The 14550-nt window shown below is 39.2% G+C and overlaps 1 protein-coding gene across 6 annotated transcripts in view; it reads left to right on the top strand.

Annotated features, from left to right (window-relative positions):
- The first annotated feature begins 221 nt into the window (after positions 1-221).
- nid2a (nidogen 2a (osteonidogen)) overlaps positions 222-14550 on the top strand; it is a 113847-nt gene continuing 99518 nt past the window's right edge. For 4 of the 6 annotated variants that reach the window (XM_043697642.1, XM_043697644.1, XM_043697643.1 and 1 more), the window contains exons 1-9: positions 847-1621; positions 2153-2455; positions 5187-5425; positions 5995-6527; positions 7062-7211; positions 7332-7583; positions 8898-9098; positions 9413-9640; positions 11212-11355. In XM_043697642.1, coding sequence (XP_043553577.1) covers positions 1421-1621; positions 2153-2455; positions 5187-5425; positions 5995-6527; positions 7062-7211; positions 7332-7583; positions 8898-9098; positions 9413-9640; positions 11212-11355 — 2251 coding nt within the window. In that variant the 5' untranslated portion in view covers positions 847-1420. Of the gene's footprint in view, positions 1622-2152; positions 2456-5186; positions 5426-5994; positions 6528-7061; positions 7212-7331; positions 7584-8897; positions 9099-9412; positions 9641-11211; positions 11356-14550 lie in introns of all 6 variants that reach the window. The other 2 variants (XM_043697645.1, XM_043697646.1) reach the window with 2 other exon arrangements.

The following is a 14550-nucleotide window of genomic DNA, read 5'->3' as shown; positions in this document are numbered from 1 at the left end:
GGTCGGTATGGATTTGTAGGGCCGAAGGGCATGTTTCCACACTGTAGGGAATCTAATCTGAGATCCCTTCACTTCAAGCTTCCACGTAAAATATAACTGCAATCCAATCGTTTGACCTGGATTTGTAAAGAGTTTCTGGTGGAGTGCCTGCTAACTGATGTAAGCGCCCTTTGATTTGTTTCAGATAATGACAGGAATTGTTTCTCCTCAATAACTTTACATTTTGTTACCAGCTTCTTAGTAAACGTCTGGCAACATCTGTGGAGAGAGAAACAGTTAACATTTCGAGTTCGCTATGACTCGTGTTCAGAACTCCTGCTCGGTTTCTTCAGCCGAATCTGGGTTTGTTTAAGATTTCCAGCAACTACAGGGTTTTATTTTTGACTTGGTAAAAACAGCTTCAATCTTACCTTTGCACAATTTTACTAATGTCTAATATTCAAATACAATGGAGCAGTGGCTAGTTCAATATCTAAACATGGAATACTATGCATCTCGCATCTGGGATTGTAAGAAATTTAACGGGACTTCCTTTGGGCATATTAGCTGACTTCCTGAAGAACATCTTCCCAGCTCAACCCGGCAAGAGCATTTTATCCCGTTCATTAGAGTCAACGGGGAACACATTAAAAAGCCGATCTGAGGAAAAGGGTGTGTGGCATCCCATCAGGGTCAAACTGCAATTTAGTTTGTCTCTGACTAGGAGCCTTTGAAATCCACTGGGAAACCAACGGGATTTGTAACAGACTGTTTGGGAATCCGGGAGAATCCTCTTCCTGCGCCCTCCCCTTCCCTAAGCATACAGATGGTCAGACGTATAGAGTATACTGGAACAGAAATGAGTTGTGAGAAATTGCAGATCCGGTTGGGATTTTCAAAGCAATGTTACCAATGTTTGGGTCAGTGCCCCAATCAGTTTGATAACACCAGGTTTCCATCCTCTCAGAAGTTGGGATGATCGCCTTTGGGGAAAAGTCTTTTTTTTCTGCCTTTATTTCTACGTGTCAAAGGGCACGGGAATGATCCTTGTTTCCAGTGGCCCGCGTTCTAGGACATATCCCGGGACTTTTCCAATGGCTCCGCGCTGACACTTTCCAACATTTCCAATAGTAGTCTGTCTCCACCTCCTCGGTGTTTTCTTTAGGTGCTGCGTGTTTGAACGAATGAGCACAATGAGAAAGTCGAGGAAAGAGCCGGTTTAATGGGAACCAGATGTGGGAGAGTGCGGCGAGACTTGTCGATCAGTTTCGGCCTAATCCAATGAGGGCCGGAGTTGGGGAGCTCTGCCCTCTCCCGGGGGCTATTGGCTGTTCTTGGGGTTAAACATAAAGCCAGCTATAAAACCAGGAGATCAGAGCGAGAGAGCCGCTTCTCCTCCCCTTTCCTATCCACTTTGGAACACATCTGTTCGCTTCCAGAAATGCAGGGAAGGGGCTTCATTTCCCTGTTCAAACTGCACTGGCTTCTCAGCTTGGTTTCTGCAATCGAAAGAGAGGAGCTTTTCCCGTTTGGTCCACACACACAAGACCTGACCCTGCAGCAAGGCGATGATGAAACCTCTCAAGTTATCCAACTCAAAAGGCCATTTGTCTTTTATGACACACAGTTCAGTCACCTCTACGTAAGTTGTACCTTCCAACCTAATTATTGTTTTTTTTGTGAGTGGTGCTAAACAGAACTGCGGTTCTATGTGGTCCACTTCTACTCGCATTGTACAAGGAGCCAGAGCCGCTCCCCGCTCATTGTCCGGGCTGGCGCATTATCTCTCAATTCTCCGTTACCGCTTCCCAGACTCGAGCCCAGTTGGGCTGTGACAACCCGCTTTCCAGAGTCCGCAAAGATTTCGAAAAGGCTGAGAAGCTAATTGAACAGAATCACGGGGCGTTCATTCCCACGCTAAGACAGGACAAACTGCAATGTAATCTGATTTGATCTGAAATGATATTTATATCGAAGTATGTGTTGACATAATTTGTGGAGAGCTTTGGACATGCCTGAAAATAAACAGTTCAGAGCAATCGTATGTAAAAGTGCTAAAGTCGAGTCAGAGTACTTTTAGAAGAATGTTATTGTAGCCATTAAGTTTAGGAACAAAGACTGGGCAGGGCGTTGCACTGTGTTCCGTGTAAATAATTGAACTCTTAATCTTCAGGTAGGAACGAATGGGATCATCTCCACGCAGGATTTCCCCCGAGAGACTCAATATGTGGATGACGGATTCCCCACTGATTTCCCGGTGATAGCGCCTTTCCTGTCAGATATCGACACAAGCAATGACCGAGGGCGGATTTATTACAGACAAGACGATTCCTCGGATGTCCTTGGCCGCGCCGGCCGGGAGATCAGGAGAGGTTTTCCTCAAAGCTCATTCACTCCGACCAACGCTTTTATCGCCACTTGGGAGAACGTGGCGCCTTATGAGGAAGTGTCGCGCTCGGTTGCCTCCTCTGTCAGGGTAAGAAACTACAAGAAAACGACCGGTAAACCTTATTAGGTACTGAGATACCAACAACTGTGTATGGGCCAGGCCTGTGAGTGCCTTCCTCAAAGCTTGATGATCTAGACCAGCACTGAGGACCACTCCTTAAACGTTACTTTTCCACTATTAACTTATAGAGCGGAAATTTGAGACCATACTGGTTAACTTGGTAACACCACAGATACCAAATGTTTGGTTGAAGTAAACCAGGATGCATTTTGTTGATTCTTTTATAGAATATGTTTATTTGAGTAAGACGAGTCTGATATGATTCTATGTCAACTCTGTTTGTCTCTCCACAGATGCTGCTAGACCTCTTGAGTTTCTCCTGAATGTTTTATTTGTATTTCAACTTTCAAGCAGCCACAGTACTTTGCTTTTTTAAAAAAATTACTTCTTCAGGTCTGCGTGGATCACTGGTTTAGCCACTGTTGCTGCCCATCCTGAATTGCCCTTAAGCAGCTGATAGTAAGCACCCTCCTGGAACCGCTGTAGACACTGTGGGTCAATTACACTCCAGTGCAATCAGGCATAGATTTCCAGGATTTTTTTGTAATGGTGAAGGAATGGCAATTATAGTTCCAAGTCAGAATGGGATGTAACTATGCGGAGAACTTGTGGTGGTGGAGTGAATGCTGGTCATCAGTAAGATGCAGATCAGACAGGCTGCCTTGTCCAGGCTGATGTCAAACTGTCTAATTTTGTAGGAACCACACTTAATCAGGAAGCAGAGAGTACTCCAGCATGTTTTTAACTTGCGCTTTGTATTTGGATAGGCTTTGCGAAGATGTGTTATTTGCTATAGCTTTCACAGCTTCTGCCCTGCTGTTATATGTTGGAGAGGATCATTGTTTAACAGTTGAGTGGCATGAATATTATTGGCCACTTATCAGACCATGTCAAATGTTGTCCACATCTTGCTCCATGTAGGGAAGAACTGCTTTATTATCTGTAGACTTATGAATAGTACTGAACATCGTGAAATCATAGGAAATACCTGTGACCTTTTGATGGAGGGGAGGTCATAGATGAAATAGATGAAGATGGTTGTGCTTTGAGCATTCTTTGAAGGACTCCTAGTATTTTGGAGCCAAGATTGACTAACCTCCAATAACCACAGCCGTGTTTTGTTCTACTGGGTTTGTCCCCTCGTAGTACAATATTTTCCCCACCCTCCTCACTTTCACCCACCTCCCCTCAAATCCCAGCAACTTCAATATTATAAGTGCCCCTTTGTCAAGTGCTGCCTTCACATCATGGGCAGTTTCTATCATCTCACCTGTGGAATTATCTTTTTTGCTCAAGTCTGGATCAAGGTCTGGATCAGAGTGGCGCTGGTAGAACCTAATTGTGTGACCAGGTTGTTGCTGAATATGTGTTGATGGTGAAAACATTGACAATGCCATCTTCTATCACTTTGTAAATGGTTGAGGGTAGATTAATGAGGTGACAATTGTTTGGATTGGATTTGGGCATATTTGGGTAATTTTCCACAACGCTGTATATGTCACAATGTTATAGGGATATACATCTGAATTATGAATCTTCTGTACTGCAGCTGGGATATTAACCATAGTCCATATTTGTGGTATAATAGCTGTTTCTTTGTATCATGTTAGTGAATTGAGTTGAATGAAGGCCAGCAGATATGGTGCTAGATATGAGGCCAAGATGAATCTGCCACTTGGCATTTCTGGCTAAAGTTGCTTTTAACCAGTATAGTCTTGTCTTTTGTGCAGATAGGTAGGGCTCCTCATTGTATAGGTGGTGATGTTAGTTGTTTAATTGTCCACTTCATTGATGTCTGAATGTGAATGCACTGCAAAACTATGATCTAATCCTTTGGGTGTGCAATCCTTTACCTCCGTCTATAACATGCTGCTGCTATTGTTTATTATGAACAAAGCTCTGTGTTGAAGGTTAGCTCTGAATTTCTCTGCATGCTTGGTGCTGCTCCTGGGATACTCTCCTACACTCCTCAGTAAAAGAATCAGGGCTAGTTCCTTGCTTTGAAGGGCATTATTGAATCAAATGAGTTTTGCAACCTGTTAGTTTCATGGCCATCATTGATTCTGGCCTCCTGCTCCAGATATACATTTTGAACTTACATTCCAGCAATTCTCATGGCATGATTTGAATTTGTGTCTTCAGCTCAATAGTCCAAACCTCTATAATACTAATCCATTAACGTTACCAGTACACTAACATTCCTATATATTTACATTGCAAACCATTCTTGATGACATTTGATCCATTTCAATGTTAATGATGGGTCATGGTGGAAAGGAATCCATTCTAAATCTAAGTATTCGATGGGTATATTTATTATGATCCTTAAGACCCAGTTTAGTTCTTGTTTGCCTACGCAGATTGATCTGAGTTTGTCAAAACCAGATGCACACAGTTTTCGTCACTAATTGAACAATCATTCTTCAGCAAGCAAGTTATTTTGGAATTAACATTGATCCCATGCTTTTCATGTGAAAACGTCCAGTTTTCTAAACACAAAAACAGAAAGTGCTGGAAACTCTGGTCTTGCAGTATCTGTCAGGACAGTATTTCAGAATTTCCTGCATCTGCTGTACTTTGCTTTTATTTTAATTTTCTAAACATTTTCTGTAGGCTTAAATAGGTTATTCTTCTGAAATGTCTCATGATTGAAGAAATTGTTTGACTATGTAATTTATTCATATTTTTCTCTCTTTAGTTCAACACCTTTCAGGCACTGTTGGCTTTTGATGAGTCAAACACCTATGCAATTTTTCTCTACCCAGAAGATGGGTTGCAGTTCTTTGGAACTCGTCCTAAGGAGTCCTACAATGTTCAGATAGAGCTGCCTGCTCGCGTGGGCTTCAGCAGAGGGGAAACTGGGTTCTTTCTGTGGAAAAGTGAGGGTCCTTATTACAGTATTACCAGCAATGAACAATCTGTGAAAAACCTATATCAGTGAGTACTTTTCTTTGTAGATTGCTTTCATTGCCATGTAGAATGTTGCCCTTTCAATCACTTTGCTTCTGCAGCTCTCTCCTTCTTTAACTCAATCCTCTTTGACCAAGCCTTTAGACATCTATCCTCATATCAACTTCTTCACATTGCCATCAGCTTTTGTCCATTCAATTCCTAGGACGTTTTTCTGAGGTTAAAGGCTCTATCTAAATGCATTTGCTTTAATTACTTAGTAAATTAAAAACGTTTATTTTAGAAGCGAATTTGAATGCTTAGCTGATTGCATTCTGAAGCAATATATTGCAAACTTTTGTATGTATTTAAGAACTTAATATCCTAGGTGAATAAACTACTAGTAAGTAAAGTAACAAACACTCAGTTTTGTAGATTTTATGTACTTGATATCTTGTGCTAGGCTTTATATTCACTAAGTTATAATTGGAATTATTTTGAGTGACAAAGTGAAATTTTGACTGACATTCACTGGAAATCTGCTTGAAACACTAATAACTAAAGCCATCTGTTAATGTTAAATTAAGCCTAATCATATTATTTTATGATCACTGCAGAATGGGCAATTCAGGTACTCGAGGAGTTTGGGTTTTTCATATCGGTGGAGCTTCCTCATTTAACAATGTAATTCCAGCAAATGTAGGAGGGACGCCTTCAAGAGAGGACTCTGTTGTAACATTGGATAGTGCTTTAAGTGGCCCAGTTAAGCATAATATGTTGGAATCTGAATACACTGACAATGAAGATTACAAACAATATTATGAAGATGATGATGAAGAAGAGGAATACATGCCTTCTGTACCCACAGAGGCTGTGGATAGAATTGATGGGATTCCAGACAACCTACCATATCCAGATGGAGGCATTATACCTTCCTATCCTGAAGGTTACCCAGAGGCAGGCATTGTGTCATCATACCCTGAGACTGGGGTTTTGCCATCATATCCCGAGAGGCAACCTGAGGTTATGACTGAGTCAAGGTACCCTGGTGGATACTCAGAGGTTGAATCTTTGCTGAGAAATCCGTTACCAGTTACACATAATAGACATATTGTCAGTGTGGAAGAAGATGATGAAATAGGTACTGGTGGTAAGTAACATGGAAAGTTGATTTCAGATATATTTATGCTATTTTATCAATATGTAATGATAAAATGTTCACGTTTGAAATTGTCCCTGTACTATTCTATTCTATAAAAATCAACAGAATTAGAGTTTACTCTTCAAAAAAGCACTTTTACAATTGATGAGCAAGATATAACAAATGCAATGTACTGTGTCAAAAATAAATGCTAGTGCATGTCCTGATGCATTTAGACATTTTTACGTTTAGTCATCAAGTGGTGTAATTATTGAAAAATAAAGAAAGTGTAAATAAAATTATTGCCCAATGAAGTCTGTATTTGTTGAAGTGGTAAATAGGGATTTGATAGCTTATTATCCCCATAGTTTAGGGTCCTAGTAACACAGATTTTTTCAAAGAAAACAACGTTGGCACAAGTCTCATTGAAAATAGTAATGTTGCTGATAGCTCATGAGTGGTATAAGTTATGAACTGATATTTTCTTTGTTGTAGCGTGGAAAAATGTTGGATACTGTAACTAAATCATTCTTTGTTTTCCAGGTTTCACGTACAATACAGGCACAAGGGAAACCTGTGCGAGAAACCAGGGACAGTGTTCCCAACATGCTTATTGTGCTGATTACTCAACTGGATTCTGCTGTCATTGCCATTCTGGTTACTATGGCAATGGAAGAGAATGTCTACCAGAAGGTAGTTTAAAAAAAAGAACATTCCTGTCTTAACTAACTTTTAGCTCTGTGTTTTGAAACTGTCTGCCTACAATTGCACTTGTACATTCACACAATAATAGTTTGATTAATTTCTTTGTAGGTGTTACTCAGCGTGTAAATGGAAAAGTAAATGGAAAATTAATAGTTGGAGCCAATCGAATGCCTGTGGAGTTTCGGAATGCTGACCTCCATGCATATGTAGTTGTAAATGATGGGAGAGCCTTTACAGCTATTAGCCAAATTCCTGAGGTGGTAGGTTGGGCAATGCAGTCGCTTCCTATAATTGGAGATCTTTTTGGATGGTTGTTTGCTGTGGAACAACCAGGCTTCAAAAATGGTTTCAGCATTGCAGGTAAATACATCTCTATTGTATAATGTTAACTGAAATTTGACATATTTTCAAAGTCCAGAGCAAGCAATGGCATTGATAAGTGAAGAGTTGTGAACTCCTGACTCCAAGGCCTAATGCTGGAACAGCCCATCTGTAGACTGTGTCACGCAGATGAGCAAAAAGCCCTTTGGTGTTCTTTCAGATCTGTGCTTCAGTTTACAAAATATTTAATGTTGAAATCATTAATCAAAACTCGAACCTGAGTTAACATTGTGTTATGTTGTGTGATTACCATTTTTGAATGGAGTGTTTGAAGTCCGTCTCTTAATTTTAAACATTAGTAAAATAAATAATTTGTGAATCTCACACCAATTGTGAGTTATTACCTATATTTTTGTACAATTTATGTTTGCCAGAAGCATTCTTTATGGCTCAACAGATAAAGACACCAGTGGTGAGCCATTCAAAATCCATCCAGTTGCATAAAGTCAGGCTACCACTCCGTGTTGACTTAGTTGACAATTGCTAGAGCAGTGATCCATTCATCGTCAAGCTACTTTTTTGTATCATATGATGATGAACCTGCTGAGGGTGAGAATTAATTTACTTAAATTTCAAGCAATCTGAAGAAGGATCACTGCACGCAAAACATAAAATCTGTTATCTCCCCACAGATGCTCCCAGACTAGCAAAGTTTTTCCGGCAATTTCTGTTTTGTTTTTGATTTCCATCATCTGTAATTCTTTATTTTTTTCCCCAAAGTATTTTGCTTCTCTTTCACAATTTTCTGTCTATCTCTGCATATCACTGTGTGCAGTTTATATCATGCAATGGTTTTATAACTGTCATGATACTATAGAGTAGAATGGTAGTGCTATAGTTGACCTCAAACTAGGTTGTGGAGAAAAACATCGGTCATGATCTTTTGGTCCTCATTAGATGTCAGTTGAAATGCAGTGTGAGGATTTGAGATAATTATACTGTAATTTCCTGCTGTGATAAGATAGCATTTGTAGTGATTCTAATAAGGTCAGCTGGTCCTCATAGAATATGAGTTTCCTGATTGGGGCTGTTATTGTGCTGCAATCAGGAAGCCCTGGCTGACAGATAAAAAGATATACTGACACTGTACGTAGCAGTATTATTCGAAAACTGTTCATGTGTAAATAAAGGGTGCCTTGGTGATGGGATGCTGGCCTCTGTGGAGTAATGTTACCATCATGTGACATATTGGTTTTATTGGAGGTGTAACGAAAGAGACAATTCGAACAACTACAATCTTGTGAAAGCAGGTCACTTTTATTACATAACTTACATTTTAAAACGTTTTTCTAGGTGCTAAATTTATTCGCAATGTTGATATCATCTTCTATCCTGGCAACGAGAAGTTAAATATAATGCAAATAGCTCAAGGACTTGATACACAGAATTATCTCAGCATTGCCACTGAAATTGAAGGTGAATTGCCTGATATTGCCCAAGGTGCTACGGTCCAGATCCAGCCATATGATGAACTCTACTACCGTTCTAGTTCTGGTATGTTAACATCATTAAGTTGTATTTTTTTTATTGCACAGTAAAAATCATGCAATGTGAAAAATTTTAGTTTTTTGTTTCAAATCATGTGTCTTGCAATTTTCTCTGAAAGCAGCTGCTAAATAATTAGATTACTAATTTCTTGGCATGTGAAGAGCTTTGTAATGGCATATAACTAATCCCATTCTAAATTAGCTTTCTGTGTAAACAATGTGCTGAGAAGTATAAACAATCTTGAAATTTTCAATATTTCATTGTTAAGTTTCTGCAAGTAGTACAGATACTAATTTTACTTTCAAACTTCCCCTTTGCAGCAATTACCTCTACAACCTACAGAGAGTATTCAGTTGAAACCAGGAATGGTGGGACACAGACACTTCGATATCAGTTGAGGCAGAACATTACTTACTATGACTGTGAACATGCACCAAGGACGATTCCAGCCAGTCAACAACTTAATGTTGATCGTATTTTTGTGCTTTATGATGAGAGTGAGAAGGTTGTTAGATATGCAATGATTAACCAGATTGGAGCCGCCAGAGGTAAATCATTTCCGGATTAGAATCACACCCTATTTTTACATTTCTTTATTTAATTAGCTCCATGAAGAAAGAATAAGGTGGTGGAATTGTCAATGCCTTATTTTTTTAAAACAGTATTTAAACATGCAGTGAGCAGTTTAAAACTATCCTGACCACTTCCTTCCAATTCAAGGAGTTAACTGTCTTATATATATATATGCAAGCTAAACAATATTTGCCATCACCTCCTGGTAATAATATACTATATGTCTTCTCTGCAGTAACACTGACCCATGCCTTCTGGTTTTTCGTGAATAAAAAGTACTTGCTCATGTATTAAGCCATAAAAATATATTCATAAAGGAGGTGGGTAAGAAAAGGACAATGACCAAACAGCAAGATCATTAAAAAGATTGAGACATGGTCTTAACGTGTCAGATATCTTAACAAAGCTGTCTTTTACTTTGAACAAGTGAATAAGTCTGCTTTTGGCCTGAGGTCAGCAAGTTATAGTATTCAATGAATGGTAAACTGTCTGATTGGGAAGGGGATCATAAGCTCTTTGATTTGAAATATGTAGGACTCTTTTCTAGTAAGCTTGTTTATTGGCAATGGGAAAGTATTTTGTACATTGTCATCAGTGATAAAACGTAATTTACATCAATCATTCTTTTTAAAATATATTTTGTAGCAATTTAATTAGCTCTTGGTAAGAATTTCATTCCAAATAGGAATGAATTTAGGACAATAAAGCTTTTATTGAGCTGGGTTTAATGGTAGGACTAATCAGAACATTGAACCTTCTCTAATTTCCTTCAGGATACTCTCATACTGCTGCCTATAATTTAGTCATAGTAAATGCATAATGCCAACTTGATTATGTTATTATCACAAAAGACACACTGATGTACAATGCAACTCTCCAGACTGGGAAAGTCTAAAGAAACATGAAGAGCATGTACTCAAAAAATATGTGTCTCAATCTGGATGAAAATTAAAATTTCCTAGATTGTTGCAATCCATTTTCTTACAAGTCCCACATTTGTATTATATGCTGTTCTACAGTAGCTACTGTTCAACGTTCTTGATTTTCCATTTGAAGATCATCTTTATTTCTTATTATTCTTTCATGAATGTGGACACTATTGTCCATTCCTAATTGACCAGAGGGCAGTTAAAAATTAGTTACATTGCTGAGGGTCTGGAGTCACAGGTAGTCCAGACGAGGTAAGAATGGCCTAGATTTATTTCCATAAAGGGTCATAAATTAAACAAAGGGTTTATTTTTCACAACAGTGGTTACATGGTCCCCATTAGTTGAGTTTTTTTAATTCCAGATTTTTATTGAGTTAAAGTTTCACCACTTGCCCTGGTGGATTTTAAGCCCATGTCCTCATAATGTTGCTGGAAGTTCTGGATTGTTACTCCAGTTTTATCACCAGTATATACCAATTGAACCTAATTAAATTATTCCCCTGTCCCTGAGTCATTATATAACTGGCCTTCTGAAATTATATGTGCTCTTTCCCCCAGTAGGCACAACCCTTCTTTCCAATGCAGTTTGTCATGTATTTCTCTTGTTCTTTCTATAGGTAACTTGAGGCCTGATACAGTAAATCCATGTCAGGATGGAAGCCACACTTGTGATCCAAGAGCGCAATGTTTTGCAATAAATGAACGTGAACACATCTGCAAGTGCACTCCTGGCTATGAAGGAGATGGCAAAGTTTGCTCAGGTGTGTGAAGACAATCAATGTATTGTTAGTACTGGACTGTCTTGCCTCTTGCTTGTTTTACACCTTTTACTTTGCTCTCATTCTAACTAGAAATGTTTTTCACCAAAACTGAGAAAGGTGTATTAACATTCTGTTTCTGCTTGACATAATATTAAATCCACTGTTGCATGGTATTCAGGGATACATTTTGGCATCTTACAACTTTAAAATGATTCTTTTTTATTTTATAAATGATCATGAAAATAATTACCACCTGGAAAAAACTAGTAAAATAGTTTGGTAGTTTCAAACTGACATGGTAAGATTTTCCTTATATGTGCCTTAAATTTCCACACACTTTCCAGAATTTTAGAAATGCAGGCATTGAACTCTTCAAAATCTGCAACTGAAGGTAGATCTTGTTTACATTAGGCCTTTATCTTATATAATAGCTGCTCCTATTTGGATCTGGGGTCTTATTGTAATGAGCTAATATTGCCAAAGTTCATGTTATATATGCAAATTTGTATTGGACATGGTCCAGAAACTCAGGACAATGTAAGAAATGAGATGCTTCTGTTGCTTGAATTGGTAAGAACTTGTGGATCATAATCCTGAGAGGTTTTTAACAGCCATTGCTATATTTGAAGAGGCTATTTGGGGTAGTTTTGAGTTTTGCAGTGCATCTGTACAGAGACCATCTTACTCTGACAACCTTGGCGCTTATACAAGAGCTGGTTTATTACCAGTAGAAGAAGATTGAAAGTCAACTTAATAAAAGTGAAGCAGTATTTGATGAGGATAAAACACACAGGCAGTTAGCCCCTCAAAAAGGGTTGACAGCCCTTGGTAATCTGTCAAAGATAGCAGTGAGGATCTTTGTATGAGTGTATTGTTTATTGAAACAAAAACAATGGGAGAATGATGCCAGCTTTTGCAGTGAAGACCTTTAGCCAAGATCATCTGCTGAGCAGCTGTGTCTGTTGCTGGAAAACTTCACTACACACAATTGCTATGCAATTGGTTCATTCCAAGAGGCTATGTGGAATCTGTAGAGGCAACCAGGGATTTGTCAGAAACCTAACACCATTTTTAACGGAGCTGGAGAATTCAAGCTGTATGGCATGATAACAAGAACATCACTTTAGGATCATCCAGTTACAAGTATCTCCAATATCAGGCTGCTATAGATGGCATCCATCTAGCATTGCTAGCTCCTGCATTAAGTCCAGTGAATCTTCTGAATAGAAACAGCATCATCTCATGGAATGTTCAGATCATGTGTAACCAGTCATTGCCTCACAACCAACTTGGTGAGGCTCATGAAGCTTAAATCCATCATAAATAGCTCTTATGAAGAGATTCTAGGCTTTAAGGAAATGTCAAGACTAGTCAGTGAGAATGATCTTCGGATCCAGAAGCTACTAAATTGCAAGCATAAGGCAATCCTGAACTGGGAGTATGACCAAAATCCTAGGAAAGAAAGCAGCTCAACAGAGAAATTAGGACTCCTATCCAATAAGGAACCAACAAAGAATAAACAGTGGATGGAAATTCCAGGAATTCCAGTACCTCACCAATAGCTGTGACTTCCAGTCATGAATTGCCTACAGCCCAACCACCCAAGGACCTACTGCACTGAGCATCTGGAAGAGAATGTCACTCATCACCATGAATAAAGATGCAGTTGTCTCTCACTGGAAGAAACACTCTGAGGATCTCTTCAAATGAAACTCCGTTTTCCATGTGCTGCCGTTGATCACATCCCGCATTTCCATCTTAGCAGAACCCCAGCCTGATATGAGTTAAGAGACCATCCAATAGCTGAGTACCAACAAAATTACCAGCGCAGATAGAATCTCTGCGAAATAGAGGGGAAGCAATCTTGTCATGAATACATGACCTCCTGTTCCTCATCCAAAGTGGAAATCACACCAACAGATCTGATTCTGTGGTTATGACCATCTTCAAGAATGGTGATAAAACTGATTGTGGCGGACAGCAGAGCGGTCTCTTTGATATCCGCCACAATGATGGTCATTACAAAAGTTCTCCCCTATCACCACCTCCTAGTGACTGAAGAGATCTTGCCAGAGTCACAGTGTGGATTCTGTTCATCAAGGGGCACAGCAATGAGGATCTCTGTTCAAACAAAAAGTGTAAAGAGTAACAATAACCTTTTATATGTGATTTTCTTTGACCTTATAAAAGCCTTTGACTCTCCTGGAGGGACTATAGAGCGTTCTTATCAAATTTGGCTGCTTACAGAAATTGATCACTGTTTTCTGTCTGCTGTAAGACAATATGCAAGTGTCGTCCTCACCAATGGATCTACCACAGAGCCTATATGTGTGAAAACCAGAGTCAAGTAAAGCTGTCTCATTGCACCAATGCTCTTCTCCATCGCTGCAACACTCCATCCCATATCCATGAAACTTCCCACTGGAAAGCAACATCCATACATGATGACCAAGAGACTGTGTTAAATCTGTCATCTCCAATGCAGAACCAAGAGCATTGAGCTATAGCATGATCTTTGTGCATGTATACACTGCACAGCTGATTTTCAAATCATTGTTGACATATTTGTGAAGGTATATGAGAGAGTGGGCTTTTGGTTTAAAAATCTGGAAGATATCAGTCCTCTCTTGTCCTGCTCCCACCATGCAAAAGATCCATTGGGAGCCACTGAACAATGAGAACCAATTCTTATACCCTCAATGAGGGCAGATAGTAATAATGAAATTCAACATCAGTCTTTAGTCATCTAAGGAACAGAGTATTTGGTAACAAAGATCTCAAACCCAGCTTCAAGTTCATATTCTACAAGGAAACCCTGTTACCTATTTTTCTCTGTGAATCAGGAACATACAACAATGATTTCAAATTACTGAGAAATATTACTACTGCTTCTGCAAAATCCTGCAAATCTGATGACAACACACTGGCTCCAGTAACAGTGTTGTTTCTCAGGCTCATATCCCTAGCATTAAGGCACTAATTACAATCACGCAGCTGTGTTGGGCAGCCAACATTGTCGATGTAGCTGGCATAAAATTTACAAAATAAGCTCTCTCCTCTGAACTACTTCTTAGCAAGCAGTTAGCAGAAAGGCAGAGAAAATGCTTCAAGGGTGTCCATAAAGCCTCCATGAAAAAATGCAAGATCCCAATTGACTCATTGCTTTAAACTAATCAAACTGGAGAAGAGGCATCC

Source organism: Chiloscyllium plagiosum, chromosome 10, assembly GCF_004010195.1.
Source record: "Chiloscyllium plagiosum isolate BGI_BamShark_2017 chromosome 10, ASM401019v2, whole genome shotgun sequence".
NCBI classification, from domain to species: Eukaryota; Metazoa; Chordata; class Chondrichthyes; order Orectolobiformes; family Hemiscylliidae; genus Chiloscyllium; species Chiloscyllium plagiosum.
This window is presented reverse-complemented; position numbering and strand designations above follow the sequence as displayed.